Source organism: Phyllostomus discolor, chromosome 13, assembly GCF_004126475.2.
Source record: "Phyllostomus discolor isolate MPI-MPIP mPhyDis1 chromosome 13, mPhyDis1.pri.v3, whole genome shotgun sequence".
In the NCBI taxonomy this organism is placed as follows: Eukaryota; Metazoa; Chordata; class Mammalia; order Chiroptera; family Phyllostomidae; genus Phyllostomus; species Phyllostomus discolor.
The window spans coordinates 63,873,241-63,900,654 of NC_040915.2; the positions used below are offsets into that span (position 1 = coordinate 63,873,241).

At 48.3% G+C, this 27,414-nt stretch overlaps 1 protein-coding gene across 2 annotated transcripts in view; it reads right to left on the bottom strand.

Moving 5' to 3' along the window:
* Positions 1 to 3,124: 3,124 nt before the first annotated feature.
* FEZ1 (fasciculation and elongation protein zeta 1) overlaps positions 3,125 to 27,414 on the bottom strand; it is a 39,159-nt gene continuing 14,869 nt past the window's right edge. For both annotated transcript variants that reach the window (XM_028529015.2, XM_028529017.2), the window contains exons 4-10: positions 17,425 to 17,508; positions 15,345 to 15,513; positions 11,986 to 12,257; positions 10,969 to 11,049; positions 9,481 to 9,556; positions 5,885 to 5,950; positions 3,125 to 3,485 (exon numbers count right to left, since the gene is read on the bottom strand). In XM_028529015.2, coding sequence (XP_028384816.1) covers positions 3,469 to 3,485; positions 5,885 to 5,950; positions 9,481 to 9,556; positions 10,969 to 11,049; positions 11,986 to 12,257; positions 15,345 to 15,513; positions 17,425 to 17,508 — 765 coding nt within the window. In that variant the 3' untranslated portion in view covers positions 3,125 to 3,468. The remainder of the gene's footprint in view (positions 3,486 to 5,884; positions 5,951 to 9,480; positions 9,557 to 10,968; positions 11,050 to 11,985; positions 12,258 to 15,344; positions 15,514 to 17,424; positions 17,509 to 27,414) is intronic.

Sequence of the window (27,414 nt, forward strand, 5' to 3'; positions counted from 1 at the left end):
GGGCCTGGGCGCGGTGTGGAGCTGCTGAGCTGTGGGCTAAGGTGGCTCATTGTTCTTTCAAAAGAAAGGCATTAATGTGGAGCCACAGCACCGTTCTGGTCTGCCGAGTGGCCTGTGCTTCCCCTCTCTGGCGAAGGGAGGATGAGGGCAAGGCTCAGGCTCAGACAGAAATCCTAACACGCTCTCACCCTCCCAAGAAAATAAATAATCAGGCGCCATCAAGAACGGGAGCGTCTTTTCTCCAAGAGCAGCAGTTAATTACTCTCCACGCATACTAATCACGGAGGCTGGCTGGGTGAGGACAGCCACCTCTCCTGCCTTCCATGGAAATCAAGCGCAAGGAAAGGGGGCGCTGGGCTCCCCGCTTACACCTTTGTTGAGACACCACGTGTCCCCAGTGGCGGGAGCCCCTACCCAGGACACGGTGGGTGCCCCCAAGTGGCCACCGAATCGACTCTCTGATGTCCGTTGGGGCTCCGTTTACTGTTCATCCCAACACAGCTGATGGGCCGTCCTTCTCACTGGTGGCCTCCATCTCTCCTTCCTGCCTGGCCACGAGTGGACTATGCTCCTGCTACAGACGTGATTCCAGCAAGCAGGAAAAATGTTGATTTAATTTTTAAAATCCATTTTATCTCACCAGCATCAGGGCCACAACACCCTTCCTTTAGAGTTTCCTTTCTGTGTCTCCCATCCTGAAACAGAAATGCAAGGGCAGGGAGTGTGGGGAGAACCCAGCTGGAGAATGGCGTGGCCTCCCCAGATCAGATCCGATGGGATCCTCTCAGCTCCCCCAGGCGAAGGCCGCTGCCTGGCCCTGCAGTGGAGCTGCCGCTCCTAGGACCTGAAGCAATTAGGCTTGGCCAAATCCGTCTCAAGGCCTTTCATTGATGGGAACACACCTCAGTTAAAGAACCCATGTACCAGCCCTGGCTGGTATAGCTCAGTGGAGTGAGTGCCGGCCTGCAAATCTAAGGGTCACCAGTTCGATTCCCAGTCAGGGCACATTCCTTGGTTATGGGCCAGGTCCCCAGTGAGGGGGGGTATGAGAGGCAACCACATATTGATATTTCTCTCCTTCTCTTTCTCCCTCCTTGCCCCTCTCTAAAAAAATAATTTAAGAAAAAGAACCCAAGGTCCAGACCACCCTCTTCCCTACCTAGGAGACCACCATGCAGAGCTCGCTCTCCAGGGCTCCTTGCTGAGTGTGCACCTCCGAGATCAGCCTTGAGTTCTGCCATCAAGACCTCGGGTCCTAAAGCAGGAGAGAGGAAGCTGGGGGAGAGAGCTGCGTTCACCTGTGCTCGCACTCACACTACTGCTTTGCTCAGGTTCCGCCTCCCGGAGCCGGGGCTGCAGCAACACTGGAGACCTAGAGCCCAGCTTCTCCATGATGACATAACACAAACACCAGCTGCCTGCAGACCTTATCACGGTGCAGCTGCTGACTCAGTAGGTCTGGGGTAGGGCTTGGGGTTTTGCGTTTACACTTTGATTAGCAAAGACAGAGGGAAGGGCAGTGCAAAAAACCCAGGAGAAATTGGTTTACTATTCCCTCTCAGCGCCCGCACGGATGAAAGGAGAAAAGGAGCCACGGCTTCCCTCCTGGACACACCCCTTCCCACCGGGGAGTGCCTGCCTGCCACGTGAGATGTATGTTTAACTGCCGGCAGCTTTGATGAACTGGCCTGTGCCGCTTCAGATGCCTACCAGCAAGATAAACTGGGGAAGGAGGGGCTGACCCAGATCTGCTGGACCCAAGGCAGGCCGTTGGTGCATCTGTTTTGCTGAGACTAGCGAACCCCGCCGATGGCAGTGTTAACTTGCTCAGGGCTGCCCAGCGCCAGTGACCCCCTGCACTCTTGGCCAGAGCACCAATGAATGCAGAGCTGAAGTCACCTCCCCATCAAAGCCTGGAACTCCCATCCATTCACTGACTCCTAAGAATGTGCACGGGTACCTATTTGCTTCTCTTCTGTGGCGGCCGGAGCTCTGTCTACACCCGCATTCTGCTCCATGCAGATGCCCAAATCGGAGCTGCAGGCACTGGAGTGGGGCTGCAGTGCCCCAAGTAGGGTAAGTCCCCCTCCCCCCAGGTGAGGCCTTGAAAGTGAGAGGCAGGCACCAAGGATGCCTTCATTGTCACCCATGTGGATCGGTGGCCTCCTGTGAAGTCGCCACCCTTCATTCAACAAACACTGAGCTCCTACGCGTGAGTGGAGGCCTAATGGGGTAAGAGACGGAACGCCAGTCCGGCAACCCTGCTGCTCAGCACGGTCTCTCTGACATCAGGGCAGAGCAGCACCCACCTACCACACGCGGTTGCTGTGACGTGAGGACATGTGTGGAGAATGCTCAGGCCAGCGGCAGGCGCTTAGCAAGTGCTGGTTGAAGGTTTTTGTTTAAGATAAAGTTGTGGCAATTGGCAAGATTGATATCATTCCAGCCGGAGAAGGAAGACAAGAGAGCACTGGTTGTGGAATCGAACCAGCGTCCAGATCTGAGGACAGCACTCACCTACCGGTCAAGTAAGGTTGGCAGCTGCCCAGCACCGATGCTGGAGAAGGCACGCAAGGGTCCCAGCTGCTGGGACCCCAGGCTGGCATGAAGGGCAGGGCTGGGTATGCACGGTCATGGGATACAATTCCCAGGGGTTGTTGGGGGCAGGCAGGAGAGCAGAAGTCCCACACGTTCAAACAGCTCACAGAGCTGCTTCCCTCCCACCCCCGAGCCTCCAGGTCCCTGGGGAGGGGCTGTGTGGGACCTCCGGGAGCCAGGCTGGCCATCTCACCAGGAGGGGTACAGCTGCCTGACTGCTTCTTGAGCTCCCATTCTATCTGCTCACTTTACAACCTCCCCACTGCCGGACAGCCTCTCCAACCAGAAGTTCCCACCACACACCCTGCAGCTCCCTCTATGGTTGCCAAGGCGCAAGGTCTCTGAGCCTGGGGACAGCCCCCTCCTTTGCCTGTGCCACGTGCAGCCCCATCAAGGCCACAATGGTATGCTCCTGTCCCCGGGCACCATGCAGCCACCACAGACGCGGGCCATCACTCGAGGGAGCCATTCTTTGAAGGGTCGGTAATGGGGCCACTGGACATCACACTCCAAAGCACATGAAGAATATTAATTAAATGAAGGTTTATTTCAAAATTAGTGTTAAAGTGTCAGCTGTTTTGGGGGGCTGGAGCCAAACTACATAAGGAGTGGTAAGGGCATCTGCCTCCCCCCAACACAGGCGGAGGGCAGGCCGAGTCGTCCCCAGCCCTGCCCCTTGTCATGCATCCAATGGTTACTAGGACTAGAAGCCAACAACAGCAAAGGACCCGCGCGTTTGCTCGTGTTTAATCCAGGTTAAGCTCTACACGTTTGAATACACGCCGGAGGTTACGTGGTGTCATGCAGTCCCTGTGATGGAATGACTCTTGCTCAGTGACCTCCGCGGCAAGGCTGCTCCCAGGGTCGAGGTTAGGTAGGGCAGAGCACTGGAAAAAGAAGAGGATAGGACAGAGGTCAAGGCACAGTGGCCCCGGCTGAGAGGGGTCAGACCAGCTTGCCACCAGCATCCTCAGCAGAGAGCTGCCCCCTTAGAGTCAGAAATAATTGTGGTCACGTGTCTTTCTTGCAGAAGAACCAGGAGCTGGTGATGGGCGGCTGTTTGGTGTAATGAGGGTGTAGTCTCCGGTGCCGCGCTGCCTGGATCCGCTGGTTCTAATTCCACGACCTCAGGGGAATGACTTCGCCTCTCTTACCGGTTTCTTCAGGTACACAACAGACTGTGCCTCCGCCTACCCCGAAGGCTTGTTCAGAGGCAAGTAGAAGGGGCCCAGTAAATGTTAACTAGTTTTATAAATTCACTGACATTTCAGTGGCTCACGTGGGGAAAAGTCCAGCCCTCAGGTTCCCAGACTTACAGAACCCATTTCTATAAACCTCCTTTGAAAATGTCCTTTGAGAAATTTGCTGCTCTTTTAAAACCTTTAAGAGTCAGGAGTTCTTCCCAATGTTTAGCCTAAATCCCTCCTGCAGAAAGTTAAGATTAATCTCTCTGATCCTTATGGAAACAATATAGTTCAGAGGTTCATAGCGGGGGCCCACAGCCTTCTGAAACCGAGCCCAGAGTTGCGTGCGTGCAGAGCAAAAACTGGTGCAGCAAAGGATCTTCACAACGACTGACCGTCGGTAGATACTGTTAAGGACCGAAGGCTTGTGCCTCCCCAGAGTCCATATGCTAAAGTCCTAACCCCCCAGGACAGCTATTTTTGGAGATGGAGCTGCTGAAAAAGGAAGGTTAAGTAAGGTCATAAGGGTGGTGCTCTGATCTGATAGGACTAGTGTCCTTATAAGACGAGACAGAAGAGAGCTCGCTCTCTCTCTCTCTCTCTTCCTCAAGCACAGAAGGGAAGACCACGTTCCACAAGTCACGACGAGAGCCTTCACTAGCAACCAAACTTGCTGGCACTTTCATCATGGGTGTCTAGCCTCCAGAATGTGAGAAAATAAGTATCTGTGGTTTAAGCTAGGCAGTGGTATTTTGTCTTAGCAGCCAGGGCGGACTGCTAACACAGGTATCAACACTATGAAAAGAAAGAAAACTGGAGAGTGTGTGTGTGTCTCTTAATGGAAGTTCCCAACCGTGAATGACACAGCGCTTATCAAAAATTTTTGGCTGAATCTGATCAAGCCTCTATCTCTACCGATGAACAGGAAGTACAAAAGATGGAGGAACGTCTTCAATTAAACCAGCCAGCAAAGGCCAGAATGATGAAAATCGAGGGGCAAACAACTTGCTTATTCCAAGAAAAAAAAGTCAAGGACAGAGAGAGGGGCAGAAAGGGGAGCCTACACCCTGTGTTAAAACAGAACAGACAGATCCAGTTGCAACACAGACCTTCACTGCATCCTGAGTCAGACAAACTGGAAAAACTTCTATAAGAAAATCTGAACATTATTGGATAGTCAATGATATTGAGAAATGTTTTATTTGCCTAGTTGTGATACGATTGTGGATATGTTTTTCAAGAATCCTTATGTCTTAGAAATGTATTCTGAAATATGCATGTATGGAAAATAGGATTAGGGTTTGCTCAAAAATCATTGGAAGGGCGAAGTTAGAAAAGGCTGTTAATGAAACACAATTGACAATGCGTTAATAATTGTTAAAGCAGGATGTTGAGTACCTAAAAGTTCTTTAGGTCACTCACCCTGCTTTCATCTATGTTGAATACATACAAAATAAAACAAGAAACAGTCACGAAAGGAGGTAGCTCATGGTGACCCGTGTTTGTTGCCTTTACACAGCTGAACACTGTCAATAGCTTCCTCAGGCTTTGTTTCTCCCAACGGAAGAGCCCAGCTCCACAGAAATGTCACAATAAGCCTTTTGTCAGTTTGGCTACTTTTCCTGAACAGTCACTCTGATGACTTGGGAGCAATGGAATCTTCTCCTCAGGCCTCCAAGCAGCACCCCAAGGCAAACCCCGTGACCTCGAGGGCCTCACCCTTGTTCCCTTCCCCTTTCCCGGCCCCGACCAGTGTGGGGAGGGGGCAGGGCAGTGTCCACACTTCCAGCAGGAGTACTGGGGGCAGAGCCCAGAGAACCACTTCTGGTCCCGGAGGGCTGGGCTTCTCTCTATTTTTTTTTTATTTTGTAAGATGTTATTTATTTGTTTTTAGAGAGGGGGAAGGGAGGGAGAAAGAGAGGGAGAGAAACATCAACGCGTGAGAGAAACATCCATCGGTTGCCTCTCAAATGCAGCCCAAACAGGAACCAGCTCTACAACCAAAGCAGGTTTCCTGACCGGGAATCGAACCTGCAACCTTTCACTTTGTGGATGACACTCAAGCAACTGAGCCACACCATCCAGGAATGGGCCGCTCTTACCTTTTAAAATATAGTCCGTTAGCAAAGTTGGCACCTTTTCATTATCTTCCTTCATGGCAAAGAGAACTAGGGAAGGAGAGAGACAGAGATGAGCCAGGGTACCATCAAGGCATAAAGCTCACGTCTAGGGCCAAACAACCCATGAACCCGACGTGAGTGAGAAACCGTGCGAGGAGACCAGACACCAGCTGAGCACTGAGCACAAGTGCAGAGCCGCCTGCCAAGAGTCAGCATCCACCGCGGTGGTGGAGGACCCACCGGAGTCAGAGTGGCGGTGACTGCCTTTTCTTTTTTATCTTTTACCTTTTCATTTTTATTTTTTATTATTTTGCTTCTCTATAATTACCACATCATCTCCTAAGTGTATGCCTTTAATACTCATAAAAAGAAATAAATAAAACATTTTTTAAAAAGAATCAGCTTTCAGATGCAGTCAATGTAAATGTGGGAATGCATCACGGAATAACCAATGAAACTGTCTCTAGAGACATTCTGTTCATATAGACCCGTCGTCAGAAAACTCCCTCACCTCCAATTTATTAATAACAAACGAGTGTCGTCTGACAAATATTTACTTTCTATTTCGTGCCCAGTACAGCACTAGGATCTGTAGAGATGCAAGACCCCGGTGGACCCCGAGGAGCATGCAGACTCTTATTAGAGCGGGACAGGGCTCCACACGCAGCACACGATGAGGTGTTATTGCAGCCCAAAGGCTTTTTGTAAAAGTTTTTAAAATAGCTTTTTCTGTTATTAAACTAGGTAGCATCTTCTCATCCTTGTAATTCACCTTGTAGCAGTCACCTTGCAGAAAATCCTGTAAGGAGGTGGCTGGGCCTTGTTTATAACGTCAAAAAAGGAGGGTGAGGAGGGGGTGTCTACCGATGGATTTGTTCATCGACGATTCCTTGCATAAACTCTATCCCACATAGTCTTTTTTTAAAAGATTTTATTTATTTATTTTTAGACAGAGGGGACAGGAGAGAGAAAGAGAGGGAGAGAAATATCAATGTAGGTTGCCTCTCGTGGGACCCCGACTAGGGACCTGGCCCACAACCCAGGCACGTGCCCTGCCTGGGAATCGAACCAGCAACCCTTGGGTTCAAAGGTCTGTGCTCAATCCACTGAGCCACACCAGCCAGGGCCCATGTAGTCTTATCTAGGTGTATGAAAAATGAGAAAGATCTATATGTAAAACACAGACTTAACAGTGAAGAAAGAACTTTTAAATAAAAGCTAATATTCATTAAAAAATCTGGAAGAACGTCCATGAAACCGTTAAAAGGGGTTATCTCTGAGAGTGAGGCCACAGAGGACGCTCCTTTCGCCATGATGTGTCCACAGTGTCTGGCCCTTTTCAGTGAGTAGGTGCTGCTGTTTGCCAGCAGAGGAAACAGCAAAGGGCAGCAGGCCCGGCTCACCGGGGTATAGAGGCAGCCCTGACCACAGAGGCAGGCGCCCAACCTACGTCCACGCCCTTGCTCTTCCTGGAGGACCCTGCGCAGTTCCAGGGCAGGGTCGTGAAACGTGATCCTAGAAATCAGGGGTGCGTGAAGAACAGAGCTGGCGCCGGCAGGAATCAGTGGCCAGGTCCAGAACCAGAGACTGGACCTGAGGCCCTCCAGGTGCTGGCTTGTTCTCTGTGTGTCTTCTGTATCTTTAGAGATGTATTCCTGTCCACTGAAGGGGCTGGAAGTACTTTGCAGCTGAGCAGGGGCCAGACTAGATGCCGCACCAAGAGGATAGCCGTAAAAATACAATCAGGGCACTCAGCCAATAGGTGTCTGAGCTGATCTCCAAAATCCAAAATCCGTATGAGCTGCCCAGTGCCCACAGCTGGTCCGTGGCCTGTTCGGGAGGAGCGTACAGAGGACTGCTGTCCACGAATCCACACAAGGATTTGGCAAAAAAAAAAAAAAAGGCTTTCATAACCTACAGGAGAATTGGTATTCAGGAAAGAGGACATTTTTCTTCTTTTCATGGGAATAAAATATGGGAATGTGGTATATCCACATGATCGAAGAGAGAGCCATAAAAAAAATGTTAACCAAATGTTAACCAATGTGACTAAAATCACGATACAAAATTTTATAGCCAGTCTAATCCCAACGACATGAAAAAGACATAAAATATCATAGCTGAAAAACACCAAAATAGTAACCACAGTGCAGGGGACAATGAATTATTTATTTTCCTTTGTTCACTTTGCAGTGTTTCCCCAGTATTCTAAATGATTGATATACTCCAGCTACGATTTTTTAAGTGAGCTTAAAAAATGTCAACCAACCCACCGCTTCTTAATTAAAATGAAAGGATTTCACACTGAATTCCTTAACGAGGATCTGTAACGAGGAGCAATAAATACATTGCTCTTCCTTTTGTTAAGACCATGATAGAACACTTTACATATATCAGCCTTCGTCATTTGCCCAATTTATTTTCCAAACGCTGACTACTGTGAAAACACAAACACCTATAAATGTCAGTTCATCTCTATCTGCTCCCTTTAAAAAAAATCTCAGTGCATATTTATGCAAATAAAGGAGTTTAAAATGAGTCAAGAGGAGGCCAACGTCTTTTGAATTTAAAATTCCGGAGTCTCAAGGACGAAGTACCCATCGATGTCAGCAGGATTTCTACTTGCCAGCACCTCCTGCTTCAGTTTTCCAAATTGATCAAAATGATAATGTTTGGTCCCCTTTAGCCCTGGGGCCCAGTACGCATCCCTCTCCCTCAGCTGGGCAGAGGGAGCTCCTCTCCCATCCGCGGAGGTGCCCCCTGCGGCTGGCGCAGTGCCGCCCCGCAGCGCTGCCGTGGGCTGGGCAGCCTGGCTGGCACGCCACTCACGCAGTGCACGGTTGCCAGGGAGATGGACGGCTCCTGACTCACTGAGCCTGTCACATCTCAGCCTAGGGTTCTCTTCCTAAAAGAATCAAGCTGACACTGACGGTTCACACCATGCGACCCGGCACTCTGGGGGTTGTAGTGTTAGATGTATATAAAGAGATTTTACCTGCAAAAGGCTCTTTATACACACTGTTTTCTCTCCTAGCTCAGAATGTTCATCAATATTTGACAATAGAGCCAAAGTGGAGGAGAGGAGGCAGTCATTTTTTGAAAAGAAAACCAGACTCTCTCCTTTCCAATCAGCCTTCCCCCACCCAAGAAACTTTCCTTCTCGTTAAAAATACAGCCAGCCCCACAGACCGAGTTCCTTGCTTTGGGGACATGAATTCAGACTAAGGGGAGTCCTCAAGCTGCGGAGGAGGAAACAGGCACAGGCAGAGAGTGCGGAGCATGGAGAACTGCTGCGTGAGCCAAAACGTCCCCCGCACAGCCCCGCCCCCAACCTCTTTCACAGGCTCATTTTCCTCTGGCAAATCTTTTCCCTTGCGGGAACTGGGAGAGACAACGCTGCAGAGTGCTTTAACCTCGCCCCCGCCCAGCGGGGAAGCGAGGCAATGCTACAGAGCACAGCCTGACCCATCTAGAACCGTTCCCGGAAACCTCAGGCCTGAAGCGCCAAGGACGCCACTCACAGGGCAGGGTGCAGAAAAAACGAGCAGCTGACCTCGCTGAGAACGAGAGCAACTCACTGTTTGTCAGCATCTGGAGGTCTTCCACCGACGGGGGCGAGGCTTTCTTCTCGTAAGGGATGACCGTGTTCAGGTACTACGAGACAAACAGCACGCAGGGCTTGAGACGCTGCATGCGAGTCTTCTGGGGTTGAGACATATAAGACCACCTGCACAGGGACTGCGTCTAGGAAACGCTCTGTTTCCTAGAGCGTTTTCTCTAGGAAACACGCTCCGTCCGTGCTCGGCGACACCCACAATAACTCGCACACCACCGCTTCAGGAGCTTTGTCTTCGGGGAGTGTCTCTCGACAAACTAACAATTGACCACCAAGAAAAATGCCCCCCCTCCCGCCCCCGTTCCAACCTGTGCGTTTTCCAGACACCAGAAACTCTTTGGTTATTAAAAAGTCCTGGTGAGATTCTCCTCATGTGGGCTGGGAGCACAGAAAGGGTGTTATATTTTCTTACCCTTTGCAGTGCAATTTGGGAATAAATGTTTCTTTTTTGTCAAAATGACAGGCGAGAGAACCTCAACGAGCCCGTGGGCTTGAATGTTGGGTTTGCGCCCTCTGCTGGATTTGAGGCGCTGCTACAACAAAGTCATCTCGGGGCCAGAGGGATACCAGGCACTAGGCCAGGGAGACCTTGAAGGGGGCTCTACCGGCTCCGGGCAGAGTGAGTGAGGAGACCTCCAAACCAAAAGTCAGAAGACTACGTGTTAGTCTTAGCTCTGCCCGGTGCCCCCCCCCCCACACACACACAGTAGCAGTGTGGCTTTGGGAAAATCTTGTCTAACCTCTCAGGCCTTAGTTCTCAGTGCTGTGAAATAAGGGGACTGAGCCAGAAGTTCCTAAAATCTCTTCCCCTAATGTGTTCCAGGATTCTAACAGTTAGGATTCAGCTATCAATGTGTGTAAAACACATACACAATTTATGTGCACTTATTGCACAGTCTCACCCTCGTCCATTTGCACATGGGCTGCTGCGGGTCCATTGTGTGCTGCACGAGGGTGGAAGTCCGAACTACTGGAACTACTCACCTTTGTGCCTGGGGGCCTAGCACCAGAGGTCAGTACGGGACAGGTGTGCGGGAAATGTTTTGAACACTGGCTAAGTAACTGGAGATGCGTCTCAGGCACGTAACTGCCTGCACAGAGCCAACTCAGAGCCATGGCTCACAGCCAGGGTGGGCGGCTAAGGGGGAAGTCCCTTAGCTCTCTAAGGGCAGGTCTAAGCTCTCACACTGGATGGATCATCAAATGCGCTTCCCTTTCCATGCATTTAGTTCTTAAAACAAGCTAACTTGTAGGTCTACAAGCAGTGTTGAGTTTTAAGGTTTATTCTGTTCCTCCTGCAGAGCAGAAGGACGTGTTAGGACCCCGGTTGCTGGAGCACTGGGATAACCCTATGGAATCACCCCTCTCCGCTCTGCCAGCAGTGGGCGGGGGTGGGGGGCAAGTTCCAAGAGTCTAGGAGGACTGCGGGGACCAGGGAGACAGCTCGTACCTGTTTGTCAGTTCCCGAGGAGCCAAAAGTTTGGCGAATGCTGCTCTGGAGAATGTTTGAGATGCCTTCCATGCTGAAGCGCTGGGGGAAAAGAGACGAAAGAAGAGCAAGTGCTTCCTGCCCCGTGGTGGTCACCCCCAGGAGGACTTGAGTGTCCTCCCCCAGCCACCCAGGGCCACGAGCCCCCACTCGGCCCAGGCAACTACCTTAGTGGCCTGTGACTGGACAGTAAATGTAAGCCATGGGCTGGGACAGGTCAAATGTAAACCTGGGTTTTCAGAGAATAAAGAGTCTCAAAGACTCTTATCTAAGCAAGTCACCCCCAGGGTTCCCTCATGTCCACCTCCACCGTGTAAATAGGAAGATTGAGCCACGCAGTGAAACGTGGACAGATGGTGATGCAAAAATCACAGGGAAGAAAACAAAACGCCCAGTCACTGGGAAGGGCAGATGTCAAGCAACGGACCTTGTTCAGGATGCTTTTTCCAAATGCGCCGACCTAGGCCCAGTTCACTGGGCATGGGGTGGAGCTGAGGCAAAGGCATTTTGAAAAATCTCCTTAGATAATTCTACCCTGAGCTTCCCTGAGTAAGAACCACTGGTCTGAAGAATCCCGTCGATATAACAATAAAGCATCCTAATTCTCAATCCTGAAACAGCCTACTGACAACCTACAGAGCGAAGTCAGGACTCGAAGCTCTGCAAGCAGCAGGAGTTCTGACCCCAAGTCCTAAACGCCCTCACCCCCCTTCTCTAAGGTCTTGCCTAAGAGGACGCATCCAATGATTTTCTCGTGTTTACCCCATCCCCTCCAGTTAGACCTGAGTCCACTGGGGAGGAGAGGAGACAGGTGGCCTCTTTTCCCTCCTTACGCCCCCTGTCCACCACAGTGTCCTGCTCCATCACTGCTCAGCACAGGCCTATTTCTGAGTCCACTGCAGGGCTGGAGTTGGGGCCTGAAGCACTGACGGTGTGAGGCGGAACTCGGCCAGGCTTCCGGCTGGGGGGCTCACGTACCTTGAGAGGCATCTGGCTCCCCTTCTCCACGCGGCTGCTCTGCAGGCTCAGCCCTTTCTCTTTCCGCCTCTTTTTCATCAGCTCTCGCTGCTCCTTCTGCTTGTTCTGGACCTCAATGAGCACCGTGATGAAAGAGTTCTTCACTTCCTTCTCAAATTCCAGCTCGTCCCGGCGGGCCAGCTGCTGCACCAGCTCCTCCGAGAAGTCTCGGATGGCACCTTCCACATGGTCCAGCAGCTCGGTCAGCTCCGAGCCAGACATGTGCCTCAGTCCTGCAGGGAAGACCGTCCACAGGTGACACCTGCATTCCAGCCAGAGCCCCTGCGGAGGGTCCTGGGGCCGCTGGCTCTTGAGGTGGGACTGCCACTCTGGGGGAGACCCCTTCCGACTCCTCGAGGGCCAGGAAAGACCTTGACAATTTAGGGGCATGTCGGGAAGGGCGGGGCCAGTGTATTGTCCTCAGAAAAGAACATCACTCTCAGGGAAACAAAGGGGGAAGAAGAAACAGCCCCCGGGGAAGCCAGTGGACTCTGCCCACAAAAAAAGTACGTGGACAGACATGTGGTTCCCTGATCCCTTGCTCAGTCTGCACATTTTCCTGTTTGTGTACTATTGTATTCCTCATGTGAAATGGATCGAGAGTTGGTGGTGGTGGGTGGGGGCGCTAAGAGGAGCTTTGGGCATTGGTGCTGAAGAGGAATGGAGGGTGCTGCCTACTCCCCAGAACTGATCGAGAGCAAAACAAGCAGAGCAGTTGGAGGCCTTCTTTCCACCTGCCGTCCTGCATGGCAGCGCCTGCGGTCACACGTATGTGGAACATGCGGAAGACTGGCAATGAGCAGTGGAAAATGGACGCCGATGGACTGAGAGTGGTCTACTACTACTGTCAGAGAAAGGAAAGGGAACCTGAGATCATGAGAGACGGATGACTTTATTTAAATTTTTAAAAATATGTTTATTGATTTTAGAGAGAGAGGAAAGGAAAGAGAGAGAGAGGGGAAAAAAGTCAACCTGAGAAACATCGATTGGTTGCCTTCCACAGGCACCCTGACTGGGGATCGAACCCGCAACATTTTGGTGTATGGGACGATGCTCCAACCAACTGAGCCACACTGGCCAGGGCAAGATAACTTCATTTCAAATTCCTATCGCGCAAGACTTCTTCATTTCAAATGGATTCAAGCCCTGGCCAGGTGGCTCAGTTGGTTGGAGCATCGTCCCGTACACCAAAAGGTTGCGGGTTTGATCCCTGGTTGAGGCCTTATGGCAGGCAACCAATCTCGGTTTCTTCTCACATCAATGTCTGTCTGTCTGTCTCTTTCTCTCTCCCTCTTTCTCTGTCTCTGTCACTCAGATCACTAAATATGTCCTCAGGTGAGGACTTAAAACAAAATGGACTCAGAAAGCATCTTGGCAAATGTACCCTTTTCTAATGGCATCTTTTGTTTCTGCCTCAGAATCTCCATTTCCTCCTCCTTTTCGTTTCTGCTTTGCCCGGATACTTGCTGACTCTGTCCGACTTCCCCCTTTATTTTGTTCTGTGGCGCCGTCCGCCTCCTTCTGCTTTTGCCATTTCACTCTGCATTTCAGCTGTTCTCACGAGCTTTCTGCGGCCCATGCCTATGTTTGGGACCTTTGTGTGGCTGAGAATGGCCTGACTGGGGCAGCTGTGAATGTGGAGTCACAGCCAAGTCCCCTGCATCACTCCGCACAGGCTCCTCCTGCGAGTCACCGCCCCGCCTCTGATCCTCGCTGCCCAGTCTCACTTCCACCGCAGCGACTCGGGTCACGCCTCCATTCTCACCGCTATTCTGATCCCTGTTTGGATCTGTATGCCTGACCCATCCACCTTCTCCCTCCATTGTCCCTAAGTCCCTGCCGCCAGCATCCCCCACCCCCGTCCAAAGGAGTTATTCCCAGGGGCACGGCCCCTCCCGCAGCAAGAACAACATCACGCCTAGAGATCGATGGACCTTATACTCAGCTTTGCCCTTGCTGTGTTACATCTTTTCATTCCATTTTTTTATCCCCACCTGAGGACATTTTTTTCCATTGCTTTGAGAGAGAGAGGAAGAGGTGGGGGTGGGGGGAGAGAGAGAGAGAGAGAGACATCCATGTGAGGGAGAGACACTGACAGGTTGCCTCTCATATGTGTCCCATCGAGGATCGAACCCACAACCTGGATATGTGCCCTGACTGGGAACTGAACTCACGACCTTTCAATCTACCAGACGATGTGCCAACCAACGGAGCCACACCGGCCAGACCCTTTTCATTTCATTCTTCATCCACCTGTTTCTTTCCATGATCATAATTACTATAAATCCGTGTCAGAGAATCCATACAATACACAGAGTAAGAGTCAGGACTCGGGAGTTAACCTGCCTGACTCCAGATTTGGCTCCGACCCTTCTGACTTGTATGTGGTGTAAGGGGAAATGCAAATTCACAGTAAGAGGCTTGCTGCTCCCTGAAAATAAGGGAGGAGCCTTTCCCTCTCCCTGACCCCCTGGAACAGGGGGGTCAGACTTTCTCTCTCTGTCCTCTGCAAATGATGTCAGTCATTTGAATGGCTGAATAAGCCTCTTGCCAGTCTCTGGGCTCAGAAACGTTTCCTCAAGAATTGGGGAGTCCGTGCTTTGAAAAGCAATCATTGAGGAGGATAATGGGACCTGCATGGTCACCTGACTCCAAATTACAAACCTCAATTAGAGTAATGGATTGCATCCACTTAGCTCCCAACAAGAGTGAGGTTTCTTTCTGGTCCTGTAGTCCCTTTGCGGGTGGCTCATGGCGTACGTCACGTTCTGGCTTAATGCTTCTTCAGTGAGAAAATTGTTTTCTTTCTCCCTACTTCCATGGAAAGGCTTTCTGAATGAAAGGAGATTTTGTTCATAATCACATTTTTGCAACAGTGGCCTTGCAAAGGTTGCTTAACCTCTCAGGACACTCAGCTCAACCCGAATGGGGTTGGCATGTGGACAAATGGAGATCGTGTGTAGAAAGTCTTGGAACAGGGTGGCTCATAGCAACTCTCCAAAATTATGAACTACTATTACTACCTTTTGTAGGGTTTTTTTTAATCAATTTTTGTCGTGGCATCGTTTTGAATAGTGGGTTCAGATTTCTTCTACTCAGCCTGCTTTAGTCTTATTCTTTGCTTAGTTTTACCATTTTAATTTGCTCAACTGCCTTTTTATTTCCAAAAATGCTAACTTCTGCCCCGATGCCCCGGAAGAAAGATGTTGCCAACTCCCTAGGTGCAAGGTTCTATTGGCCACACGTGGAGCGCATGCCCAGTGCCTGGCCCCCGCAGGGGTCATCCTTGGCAGGCCTGCCGCCCCTCCCCCAGCCCTCACCTTCGTAGGACCAGTTGTTGTTGAAGGTCTGGGTCAAGGCCTGCATCTCCTGCAGGAGGACTGAGTCCGCCTGGGAGGAAGTTTCGCCCCCATCCTCCTCTTCCAGAACCTCCTCTTCCTCCTCGGGGTCTGGCGAGTTCTGCATCATCTCCTCGATCTCCTCAATTACCTGAAGGAGGCACACGAGAGACCGCTGACTGTGTCCTCTGCTGGAGGGACATTCGGGCTTGAATTTTGATCAGAGAAGGACACGGCTCATTTGCTGTCTGTAAGATTCCTAAGGCCGTGTTGTTACTTAATAAATATTAAGTAATAATAAAAATAGATCTGACCAAAAGCTTACACCCGCTCTTTCTTTAATGCTAAGCTTCTTCCAAGAACAGCGTTTAGGTGAGTGCTTTATTGGAAATAAACAGCTCTTTCAGGAAATGCAGCGGAGCTGCCCGGAAGGGAACATTTACTTCAATTTGCTGAGTACTTTACTTCTAAGTGGGAAAGCATTTTATCCACCCAGCGTTCACAGGACGCTCAGTCCATTCGTTGTCACAATGCGTGTGACTGGGGGGAAACGACAGTGACTGTTCCTGCCACAACTCCGGAGGCGGAGGTTTTCTGACAGAGAGGGGAATGGCCATTTGTCCAGAATTCCAGACAGGAACTAAAGCTGCCTGGCAACAAGTGAAAATCCAGATAATAAAGTATGAAAAAGCTGTGTAGGATCTGGAGAACAGAATATAGGTAAGAAATCCCCTCTCATCTACACTCTTGGTGGGAGGACAGCTCCTGGAAGCGAGAGCAAAATTAGATGATGAGCAAGAGGAATAAGGGTGAACGACTTTGTACATTAACTGTTGACACACAGAGGAAGGCGAATAAGCAAAGACTACTTCTGAAAGGACTCCGCAGAGGAGACTGGTCACAGGGGTGACCTGAGCTCTGCATTGGCCTGTGCCTGCTGCTCTGACAGACTCTGGCTCCCAGGCCACCGGACTGAGGTCTTCGAAGTGGGTCTCTTCACACTGGGCTGAAGCAAAGGTAAGAAGACGTATGGCCCCCTCCTTTAGCATAACTGCTGTTTTATTCCCAAGCCTTCTCCTCTCTAGTCATCAATTTAGAGCACACGCAATCTTTGACTCCCGAAAGCCATTCATAGAAGGCAAGCAAGTGACACCCCCGCTCAGAACTGTATGGCTGAGTCCCTTTCTCTCGGAGTAGTTGCTGTTGAATGGTGTCCCTGAGCTGTCTGGCTCCTAAAACTCACAGGAATAATTGTTCACCCCTGTCCTTCTTAACCTGGTTCCCTTCGATCTCTGGATCCTAACCTATTTATATCCCACCTTTTACCACAAACACAAAAGCATTCCTTCCACTGAAAAGCTTTCTGGCATCCAACACTCCCAACGGAGGCTTTCCCGAATTACTTTGTGAGAAAACGTGCGTGGAGCCTGCTCAGAACAGCCATCCACAGCTGTTTGTTGACTAAAAGGTTCAGTGAGGCACCCAGAGATCCAATATTATTCTCCTCCAGGAATAAATTATTAAAGCCCAAAATATAATTAACTCAGTCACATGTGAAGCACTATATCTTTTTTATTTTTTATTTTTTGACAAACAAAGAGAGACAGGTGCCTCTAAGGCTCCTTTCGGGAGGCTCGGAACTCTCAGTGTTCTCTGAAACGTGGGCAAATGCCCGGCACACGCAAGCCTCCTTCACCGCGTCTGTTTGTGGAAGAACAGGTGCGTGGGGCCCTTGTTCTGGGGCCCTCGATCCGGGCACAACGAATTCGAATGAGGTTTAGCAGGAAGCGAAGTCAGCAAGCACCAGCCCCCCCTGGCTGTTACCAAACACAGAGCCCCCCCCCCCCAAGCCAAGCGTCAGAAACTGGGTTCCTTCCTATCTACAGCAGCTATGGAAACTGCAGCATAAAAAGAAATGAAACCCCTTCTAGAAGACACGCCAGGTCATCCACACATTTTTCTTCTGCCTTCAATGAATGTAACAAGTATATTCTCTTAAACTTTTTCCCTATCAATAAAACAAAAACAGAAAAAGTCCCCAGAATGGAGAAGATGCCCCTACCTGGTCTGCTGTGAGTAGAGGCTCCTCGTTGATGCCGGAATCATGCTCACTCTTCTCATTGAATTCTTCCTCTTTGTCGTGGATCTGGGGGAAATGGAATTCTGATTGACCATCAGCAGAACTAGGGTTCTTTCTAGTCTCCAGAACAGATGACACTGCCTGAGAGGCCACGCAAGCCACCCACTGGGTAAAAAAGGAGTCTGGCCCTGGCTGGTGTGACTCAGCGGATTGAGCGTTGGCCTACAAATGGGAAGGACACGGGTTCAATCCCCGGTCAGGGCACAGGCCTGGGTGGCAGGCGAGGTCCCCAGTCGGGGGTGTGCAAGAGAGAAACAGTGGATGTTTCTCTCACACACCCATGTTTCTCTCCCTCTCTTTCTCCCTCCCTCCCCTCTCTCTAAAAATAAATAAAATCTTTTTTTAAAAAAGGGACTGTGAAGAGGCCCCAGAGTTGCATCCAACCTCACACGTGCCTCCAGCGCACCGCCTGCCCCACTGAGTGCAGCTCGGTCAGCAAAAGACACCGAGGGGTGAATGGCCAGCACCAGCCTGAGCTGGAGGGAGCAGCACTGTTCTTTCCCCCAAAGGCGGGTCGCCCTTGTGTGAGCAGGAACCTTCTCGAGGGGAGTGATACTGTGCCCAACTCCTGCAGCAAAGACAGACTTCTGTGTATAAGGACTTTCCATCTGGGAGCTTGTTTCCAGAATTTACTTCATTAGGCATTTTAAGGGGCAGGCTGCTCCCGCACAGAACGTCGTGCCATTAGAGTTTGACAAAGTGCCCTCCCGTCACTGGAATCTAGGCACGGTGTCACAGCCGAGGACGAATGAATCCACCTGGGACATGCCACGCACAGAATAGCCGGACCACGTGAACAAGAGGACAAACTACCAACAAAAACTGTCAAACATTTGCCCTGTGTCTCCAAAGCCCCACAATCCCAAGTAAGGTTCTGAAAGTTCACGACCATCGAGATTCTACATGTCGGCGTCCAACGAGGTGTTCACAGAATATCTGGCTTCACCGACCACATCCCAAACAGCCATAGCCTGGCATTTATGTTCAAATCTGGGAAAAAAATAAGCCACCAAACCACCTAACAAGCTGCCTGTGTCCAGAAATCCAATTGGAAGGTCATGTAGGTGCCGCCACGAAGTGTCTTCAGGAAATCTTTCCACAGAGCCCACTTTTCCCCTGCTTGCCAGTGGCTGGCACGCTCCTCCGCCGCTTCCCTGGGGCTACATGTTCCTATTCTAACAGGAGACGCCAGGTTCCAGCCCAAGCAGCCACGCCAGAAGCCGTCTGCCCTCAGAAACTTCCTCCCTCTTCAATGAGCTCCGCCTTGGCAGACTCCCCTAACAAAACACACACCTTCTGTCTCCATTTGCTTAGAACCAGGACTATATCATAAAAAAATTAATCAGATATATATTAAATGCCATCTGCGCTCAACCTGTAGAAGGGGTAGGACGGGGAGGTAATGGGACCGTCTGGGGGACTGTGTGCCAGGTGGTGGCATCTATTTCTGCTGTCGAGCCCAGATGCTCCTCTCTCTGCCAAGCCCACCGCCTGCGGCTGCCCAGCTCCCCACCGTGCAGAACACAACTCCCGGCGCCACGGCCTGTGCACAGCTGCGCTCTTAGGGCAGCACTTTCTCAGGGCCAGAAAGTCCTGGGGTAGAAGATGGCTCATACTGTTTCCTGTTTGGATTATTTTTTTTTATAAGCACCAGACAGCAAGAGTTAGTCTATAACCAGGTTTTTAAAAAAATATTGTCTATTTTAAAAACAGAGGGTTCATATTTTCTGAAATGCGGCCAATGTTAGAGGGTTTACGTCACTGATTGCTAACACGGCATCTTTCAACTACACCCTCTCCCTTCCCGGGAGCCTCCCTTGGCGTCCCTGGTGGAAGGCAGGCGGGAGCTTTTAGACACATCCTTCTTACCGCTCGAATGTTCTAGGCCGGGGCATGAATGACTCTTAGTCAGGGCTTTCCCCTCTCCCCTTCTCTGGCACAAAGCCTAGATTCGGATTTGTCAGGCTTGGGTTAAAAGAGATTTGAAAATCAACTGCAAGCTTGTAAAAGCTACCTCGAGTTCCCAGTATTGTGGGAGCTGTACCTACCCCATATTTTCCCAGACCTCAGAAGTCTGCCACTAAACATAAAATCAAGTAAAAGGAGAAGCGTGTACAAAGTATTCCCCAGGAAGCCCTGTTTCTCTTCTACCCGTGGCTTACCCCCTCCTTCTGTCTGCTTTTACCATGCACACTCCGTCCCTGGCCTTTCCTGCTCCTAACTCTCTCCCTTCCTCTCTCCCTGGGCCCCCAGCCCCGCACTGTCTCTCAGTCCTGCCGGACTCTCTTCTGCTTCAGCACGTGCTGTCACTTCTCAACAAGCCCTCTCTCCTTACAGTGTCACTCACAGACTCCTACTTGCCTTCCGCGACCAGGACAATATCTTATGCAGAGAGTGAAAGCTAGAAGGGAACTAGCAGGATGAAAGAGAAAGAGTTGTGAAAAATGACGGCATTTATGTACATGATGAGTAAGATATGATTGATAGATGCGCTGATAGGTGATAGGTAGGTAGGTAGACAGGTAGATGAGCGCTATGTGCCTGGAAGACCGTATGAACACACTCACCCCTAACATATGACAGAGGCGCAGAAACAGAGGCCCGAGGAATTCCATCAGCCTGTCACGCGATGACGGGAAGGCAGAGACAATGGGAAGGCTACAGTGAAAAACGATCTGCAGCTCATTTGGGCCTGAACTCTCTCTGCAGACATAAACTACAAGCTGTTGCCATACTACCGACGTGAACTATGGCTCTTTCGAGAAAAATTATTCTTCCAAGTTGTCTTCTTTCTGGAACTGAGGAGAGGAGACCTAGGCCAGCAAAAGAGTCTGGCCATACTCTTCATCGAGCTGTTCCTTCCTCGTGCTTTAGGTCAAGAGTGTGGCTTCAGGACTGTGACTTGGTGCCTGCAACACCGCTAATCTCACTGCAGGGTCCTCTGATAAGGCTTAAAATTACAGCGAGTCCTGCCCTGGCTGGGTGGCTCATCTGGTTAGAATGTCATTCTGTACATCAAAAGGTTGCAGGTTCGATTCCCGATCAGGGCACATACCTGAGTTTCAAGTTTGATCCCTAGACGGGAAGCTTATGGGAAGCAACCTATCAAGTATCTCACATCTCTCTCTCTCTCTCTCTCTTTCTCTCAAATTAATGGACATATCTTTAGGTGAGAATTTAAAAAATAAATAAATAAAATAAAGTAAAATTACAGTGAGTCCTTATGTTCACTACAACCATTACCCATAGTCCTTTGCTGACGCATTCCAAATTACCGTGTCCGTAAACAGAAGGGACTGTCTGTGGCACAGTGCTTCCCTCCCCTCACCATGCCTGTTCATGGCTGGGGGCGGGGGGGGGGGGTGCCTTCTTGACCAAAATTAAGAGAACAAAGATATACTTTCACCTCCAGTCAGAAAATAGAAAAAATTTTAAAAGTCACCAATATGTACCCAGCCCAAGGGAAAAGCTGCCATATCCCTTTGGGGCTGTGAGCCCTCAGGAAACGTCTGTGTGGGTTAAGTCAGTGCCTCTGGGTCCCCACAGTGAGACAGATGCACAGAGCACAGCCACCAGCGAGCGGCCGGCAGACAGTTGCCAAAAGAATTAACGAACAAATGAAAAGGAGAGGGCTGCGAAGTAGCACCGTGGCCTCCTGGACTTGGCCCCACAGCCACAGGTGACTGAGCTGCTCCGTCACCTGGGAAACAGAGATGTAGCCAACCACCCTGAACTTCCACATCCTCTGGTCCAAGAAAGCCACCATCTCCTGTTAATTAAAGCCATAGGGACAAGAGACCATCTTCCATATCACAGTCAGAAACAGAATGGGTTAATTAATCTTTAAAAAACAATAAAAGTGAAGATTGTGAATAGTAATAACAACAATACATACAGACACACATGGCTTAAACATATTATTTTGACCTAAAAATATAAATGTGAAAACATAAAAGTGCATTTATTTATTCACCAAGCCCCTAATATAAGGCCAAGACATCTTCTACGGTGGGCCTCTGAACAGAGTTCCACATTCTCTCCTGCATCGTCCCTGCGGTAACACAATTTTAAATGGCTCCCCATTTCTGCGTTCCTAGTAGAAGGAAGTGCATAGGACACAGAGCACACGCGTTTATCTCCTCGTCCTCCTGAGGCCCTCCACAAGCGAGAGCAGTGGGGTCAAAACAGAATGTCCCACAGGGACAAAACAAACTGAAGAGGGGACGGGAATGGCAAGACAGATCCTGGAAAGCAAATGCCGACCTACCCGACTAGAGAGAGTTCAAGTTTAAATCCTGCGCAGGAAGCTGCCAAAAAGACGTGGATTTGCACTGAAGAGCCTGAAAGGCTCAGGACTGGAGATTTCAGGGAGCGGTGGGAGGCAGCTGAGAAGGATTTGTCAGGATTTTTCATCAGGAGCAGTGAGACCCCAGGTCTCTTCTCCCTCCCCATGTGGAAAGACCACTACCATCCTCTCACCCTCAGAAGCACTGGAGATGGCGCCCTGGTCGAGGGGCTCGGTTGGAGCATCGTCCCATCCACCAAAGGGTTGCAGGTTCGATACCCGGTCAGGGCACATACCTAGGTTTCACGTTCGATCCCTAGTCAGGGTGTGTGCCGAAGGCAATTGATAGATGTTTCTCTCTTACATCTTTCTCTCTCCCCACTCCCCTCTTCCTCTCTCTCCAAAAATCAAGAAACATAACCTCAGGGGAGGATTAAAAAATAAAAGTTCCAGAAATTTCACTCTGGGAAGGTTGAACTAGGGAGGCTCTGGACTCAGAGACACCAGGTCACCTGGAAGCAGGGGTGCGGGATCTTACCAAAAGCAGTGGGGCTGAGTAAAAACCTGCTTACTCACCATACACCCCAGCCTCCTGCCCTGACGAGGCTGCAAGGACGCCAGCACTCGGGCTTATTCTCCTCGGCCAAGACTTTGGACAACTGTGCCTTGTGGCCAGCACATTTCTGGGACGCTGTCTAAGAAAAAGGTCCTGCAGATACATGCCAGTACTGGGGGTTCCCAAACAGAATGACCAGCTGGCTTCTGTTTGTTCCACTGTTTGTGCAGTATGTTCCAGCAGGAGGCAAGCCCCACCCCACCAACAGAGCTCGGCCTCTGACCTCACTTTGAAATAGGAAAAGATGCCCCGGGATTGTCAGCCACTTGAGGACAGTTCCCAAAACAAAAACAAATTACAGAAAAGGAAAAGCAAAAGCAGTAAGAGCTCCGGCGCCTTGCCCGCCCCTCTTCGCTCCCTGCCTTCCTCCACAAGCCTGTTCCCTTTGCCCTGCTCTCTCCTGAGCTCCAAGGCCCCCTCTTCTGCCTCTGTTACTGGTCTCCGGAGCCTGCACAGCCCAGCTGGCTCGCTTCTACTACCTCTGTGACTTTCTAAATGAACTTCCTCTTATAATTTTTGGGAGGAAAAGCAATACAGATGGCAAAAGAAATGCCTTCCTATCATCACTCCCCTCGGAGAGATAGCAAGAAAACACTGCTTCCTTGACACAGGAGACAGCGCTTAGAAATTAAAAATGTGATAGCAAATTTCAATGCAGAGTAGACTTGAGAAGGTTGAAAAATCGCCTAGAGGGTAAAAGAAAATAAGAAGATGGAAAATGGAAAGGAAAAAAATCAGGAGATTTTTACATTCAACACTTGACTAAAAGGAATTTCAAAAAGTGGAAACATGAAAGATGGCTTCACTAGCCGTGAGAGAGAAGCTAGTGCCTGACTTACCCCTCCCGCCGTGAACAGCTATAAATCTGGGCCAAATCTATGAGCCAATTGTTTGCCGGCCCCGGACACTGGCAGTGCAAGGCTGTAGGCCCCGGTGGAGGAGAAAAACATGAAGTCAATGAAAGCTGAGGGAATCTGCCCCCTGTGGCCTTACACTACAACAAATACTACAGAGGGTTTTTTGACCTGAAAGGAAATGCTGGGAAATCAGATCTCCAGGAACAAATATAAAAATACCAAAAATGGTGAGTATGTGGGTAAATGTACAAAATTCCCCAGAGGCCCTGGTACCACTTGAGGACACGGGCAAAAGCGGGCCTGTTAATCTAAGGTGCCATCTTAACAAGCTTAAAATAGTAAGGGCGGAGCAAGTCCCTAGTAAATCAAGGAAGGAAATAATGAAGTTAAGGGAAGACATTTCCAAACCAGAAAATGAACAATAGAGAAGAAAAGGGGTTCTTCGAAAAGATGAGTAAAAGTGATAAATCCTTGCACGGACTACTGAGAGGGAGGGGTGAGGGAGAGAAGGAGAGAGAAAACACAAGTTAACAACCTCTGTAATAAAAGGGGGCCTCACCGTAGATCCTACTGACAGTAAAAGACTAAGAGAACAGCATAAAAACTAAACAACTGTAGTGAAACATTTAATGATGGATTAAAGGAACATATTTCTTAAAAAGTAAAGTTTCATAGAAAGCAACCCAGGAAGAAATGAAAAGTCTGAATAGAACTATATTTATTAAAGAATTGAATCTGTAATCAAAAACCTTCCCCAGAAAAAGCCCCCAGTCCTGCTGGTTTGACTGGTGTGGTCTATGAAAGATTTAAGGAAAAAATAATACCAATCTAGCACAATTCTTTCAGAAAATAGAGGAAGAAAAAGTCCCAGTAGACAATCTATATAGTCCCAGTATTTAATACAATCACAACTGAATTTCTAGCATGCTTTTTTGTAGCAATTGATCAGCTGATTTCAAATTCTATATAGAAATGCAAAGGATCTAAAATAGCCAAAACGGTTTTGAAAAAAAGAACAATGCTGGAAAACATGCTAATTTAGGTAAAAACTTACTATAAAACTATAGTAATGAATACAACATGATGTTGATATAAAAATAGCATATATCAATGACACAGACTAGAGAATTCAGAAACAGATCCACACATATATGGTCAATTTATTTTCAACAGAGTTGCTGAGATAATTCAATAGGGAAAGGATATGGTTTTCAATGAATAGTATGGGAACAATGGGTAGACACACACACACACACACACACACACACACACATTCACAGACCATGGCCAGTTACCCTGCACCATATACAAAAACTAACTTGAAATGGATCATAAACCATATGACAGTGAAAACTACAAAATTTCTAAAAAAACGTAAGAAAAAAAATCTCAGCGACCGAGGGTTTGGCCGTATCTGAAATACTACACAAGAAACACAAACTAGAAAGAGGGGAAAAAAAAAATCCACAAGTTGGCCTTCACATTCAAATAACATTTGATCTTTTAAAGATAATGTTCGCCCTGGCTGGCGTAGCTCAGTGGATTGAGTGCAGGCTGCGAACCAAAGTGTCGCAGGTTCGATTCCCAGTCAGGGCACATGCCTGGGTTGCAGGCCATGGTCCCCAGCAACCGTACATTGATGTTTCTCTCTCTCTCTCTGACCCTCCCTTCCCTCCCTAAAAAATAAAATAAATAAAATCTTAAAAAATAAGATAATGTTAATAAAGTTAAAAGGCAATCCATGGGTAAGAAGAAAATATGCATAACACATAGATCAGACAAAGGACTTATGTCTAGAATATGCGTGTTAAATTAATTAAACAAGGTTATTCAACTGAAGAGGCTTTACGGTCTCGGTGGCCTGCTAAGCAAACCTAAACCTAAGCCTCTAATGCCTCAAGGTTAAGAATTCAAACCACAGGACAACCAACCACAAACCACCAGCTAGGCTTTCCCACATAGTACAGCCACTGAAGCAAGCGATAGCCAGTCAAGTAACTTCTTTCCTCTGCAGAAGTCTTTTCTCCTGTCTCATGTCGGTGGAATACTCCCAACCATTTCTGGTTTGCCGCTGCCCAATTTGATTTGATTTTTGCTCAAACACTTCATAAACTTACTATGCCTCATTTTATTTACCTTTTACCATAGGAATTCTAACAAATGAATAATAAGAATACAAACCAACCGCTAAGAAAATGGGCAAAAGATTTGAACAGGCGCTCTTCTAGAGAAGACACACTTGTAAAGAAGCACATGAGAAGATGCTCAGTATCATATGTTACTAGAGAAATACAAATTAAAACCAAAAGAAGACACTACTGTATACTTACTCTAGTGTTTAAAACTAAAAAATCTGTCCGTAAGACGCATGGGTGAGAATGTGAAATGACTGGAGCTCTCAGACCACAAAACACTCTGCAGGTTTCTTAAAGAGTGAAACAGACACTTCACCACATAACGCAGACATCCTACTCACAGGTTTTACCCAAGAAAAACAGAGACATATGTCCACAAAAGGACTTACACAAGACTGTTCATAGTAACTTTATTTACAACATTTAAAAACTGGAAACCACCTAAATGCCCACCAATAAGTAAATGAATAAGCAAATTATAGTATTATATATATATATATATATATATATATGAGTAGTACTCAGCAATAAAAAAATGAACTATTGATACATACAATAAAATGGATGAATATCTAAATAATTATACTGAGTTTTAAAAGCCAGACCAGGAAAGAAAGAGCACATGCTGCACAATTCCCTTTATACAAAACTCTAGAAAGTACAAACTAATCTACAGTGACAGAAGCAGGTCTCCTGGAGGTTGGGGGATGAACTGGAAAGTGGCAGATGTGCTCAGTATCTTGATTATGGTGATGGCTTCACAGATGTATACACACTTCACAACTCATCAAAATGCACACTTTAATAAGTGTCATTTATTTTATACCAATTATCCCTCAACAAAGCTGCGAGAAGAAAAAGAAACCCAAAAAATAAAATAAAATAAAATAAAATAAAAATACATCATGACCATGATGTATTTTTTTTGTAAAGTAAAAATACGTTGGGTTTATCCCAAGAATGCAAAGAGTTGACTTAATATTTGAGAATTAACTCATGCATTTCATCACATTAACATAATGAAGGAGAAAACTATATGTTCAACTCAATCAAAACAGAAAACAGAAATAATTACTCTTCAGAGAAATAACACAAGAAAACAGGCTACAGTATAAAGTCTCAGGCTTGCAGGTTAAAAGGAGCCACTAAATTAATGCAGATTGAACAAATAAAAGTTTTTTTAACTCACTATAAGACACATTACTGTAAAATTTCAAATGAGAAAGGAAAAGAAAAAGATCCTAAAAGCTCTGGAGAGAACCAAAAGAGAGTCACATATTAAAGACAAGGAATCATTCCTGCTGGTGTGGCTCAGCGGGTTGAGCACCAGCCTGCGGACCAAAGGTCACTGGTTCAATCCCCAGTCAGGGAACACCTCTGGGCTGCGGGCCAGGCCTGCAGTTGGGGGCGTGAAAGAGGCAACCAGTTGATATTTCTCTCGTATATCCAATGTTTCTCTCCTTCTCTTTTTCCTGCCCTCCCCCTCTCTATAAAATCTTTAAAATGGCAGGGAATCAAATAGATTTGGGACTCCCCACAGCCACTGAAAGCCGGGAGACAAAAGAACAATGTCTTCAGCATTCTGAGAACAAAAAATCTGCAACTTAAAATAACTATCAAGTCAGGCTCTCCATCAAAGAGATGACAGAAGAATAAAGACAGTCTCGTATATTCTAAAATGCATATTCTTCTGTGCTCTTTCTGAAGAATGTACTGATTTTTTTTCTCACCAAAACATAAAGAGAAAAATGTCAGGCACAGGACTGGAGAGAGAGGCAAAGAGAAACCCCTGGATGAAGGTGGGGGGGGGGGGCAGGAGCAGGGTGGTGCGGCGGGGGCACAACCAGGCTAGTTCATAGCAGGAACATAGAGGGTACTAGCTCAGATGTTTTCTAGAAAAAAATCGAATTGATAGAATATCTGATTTTTTTTTAACCTGATTGTGAGATTTAGAGTTCCCTCCGAGTTTGGGGTGGAACTAATGATGGGTATATAAGGAAATGAAACAAATGAAAAAAC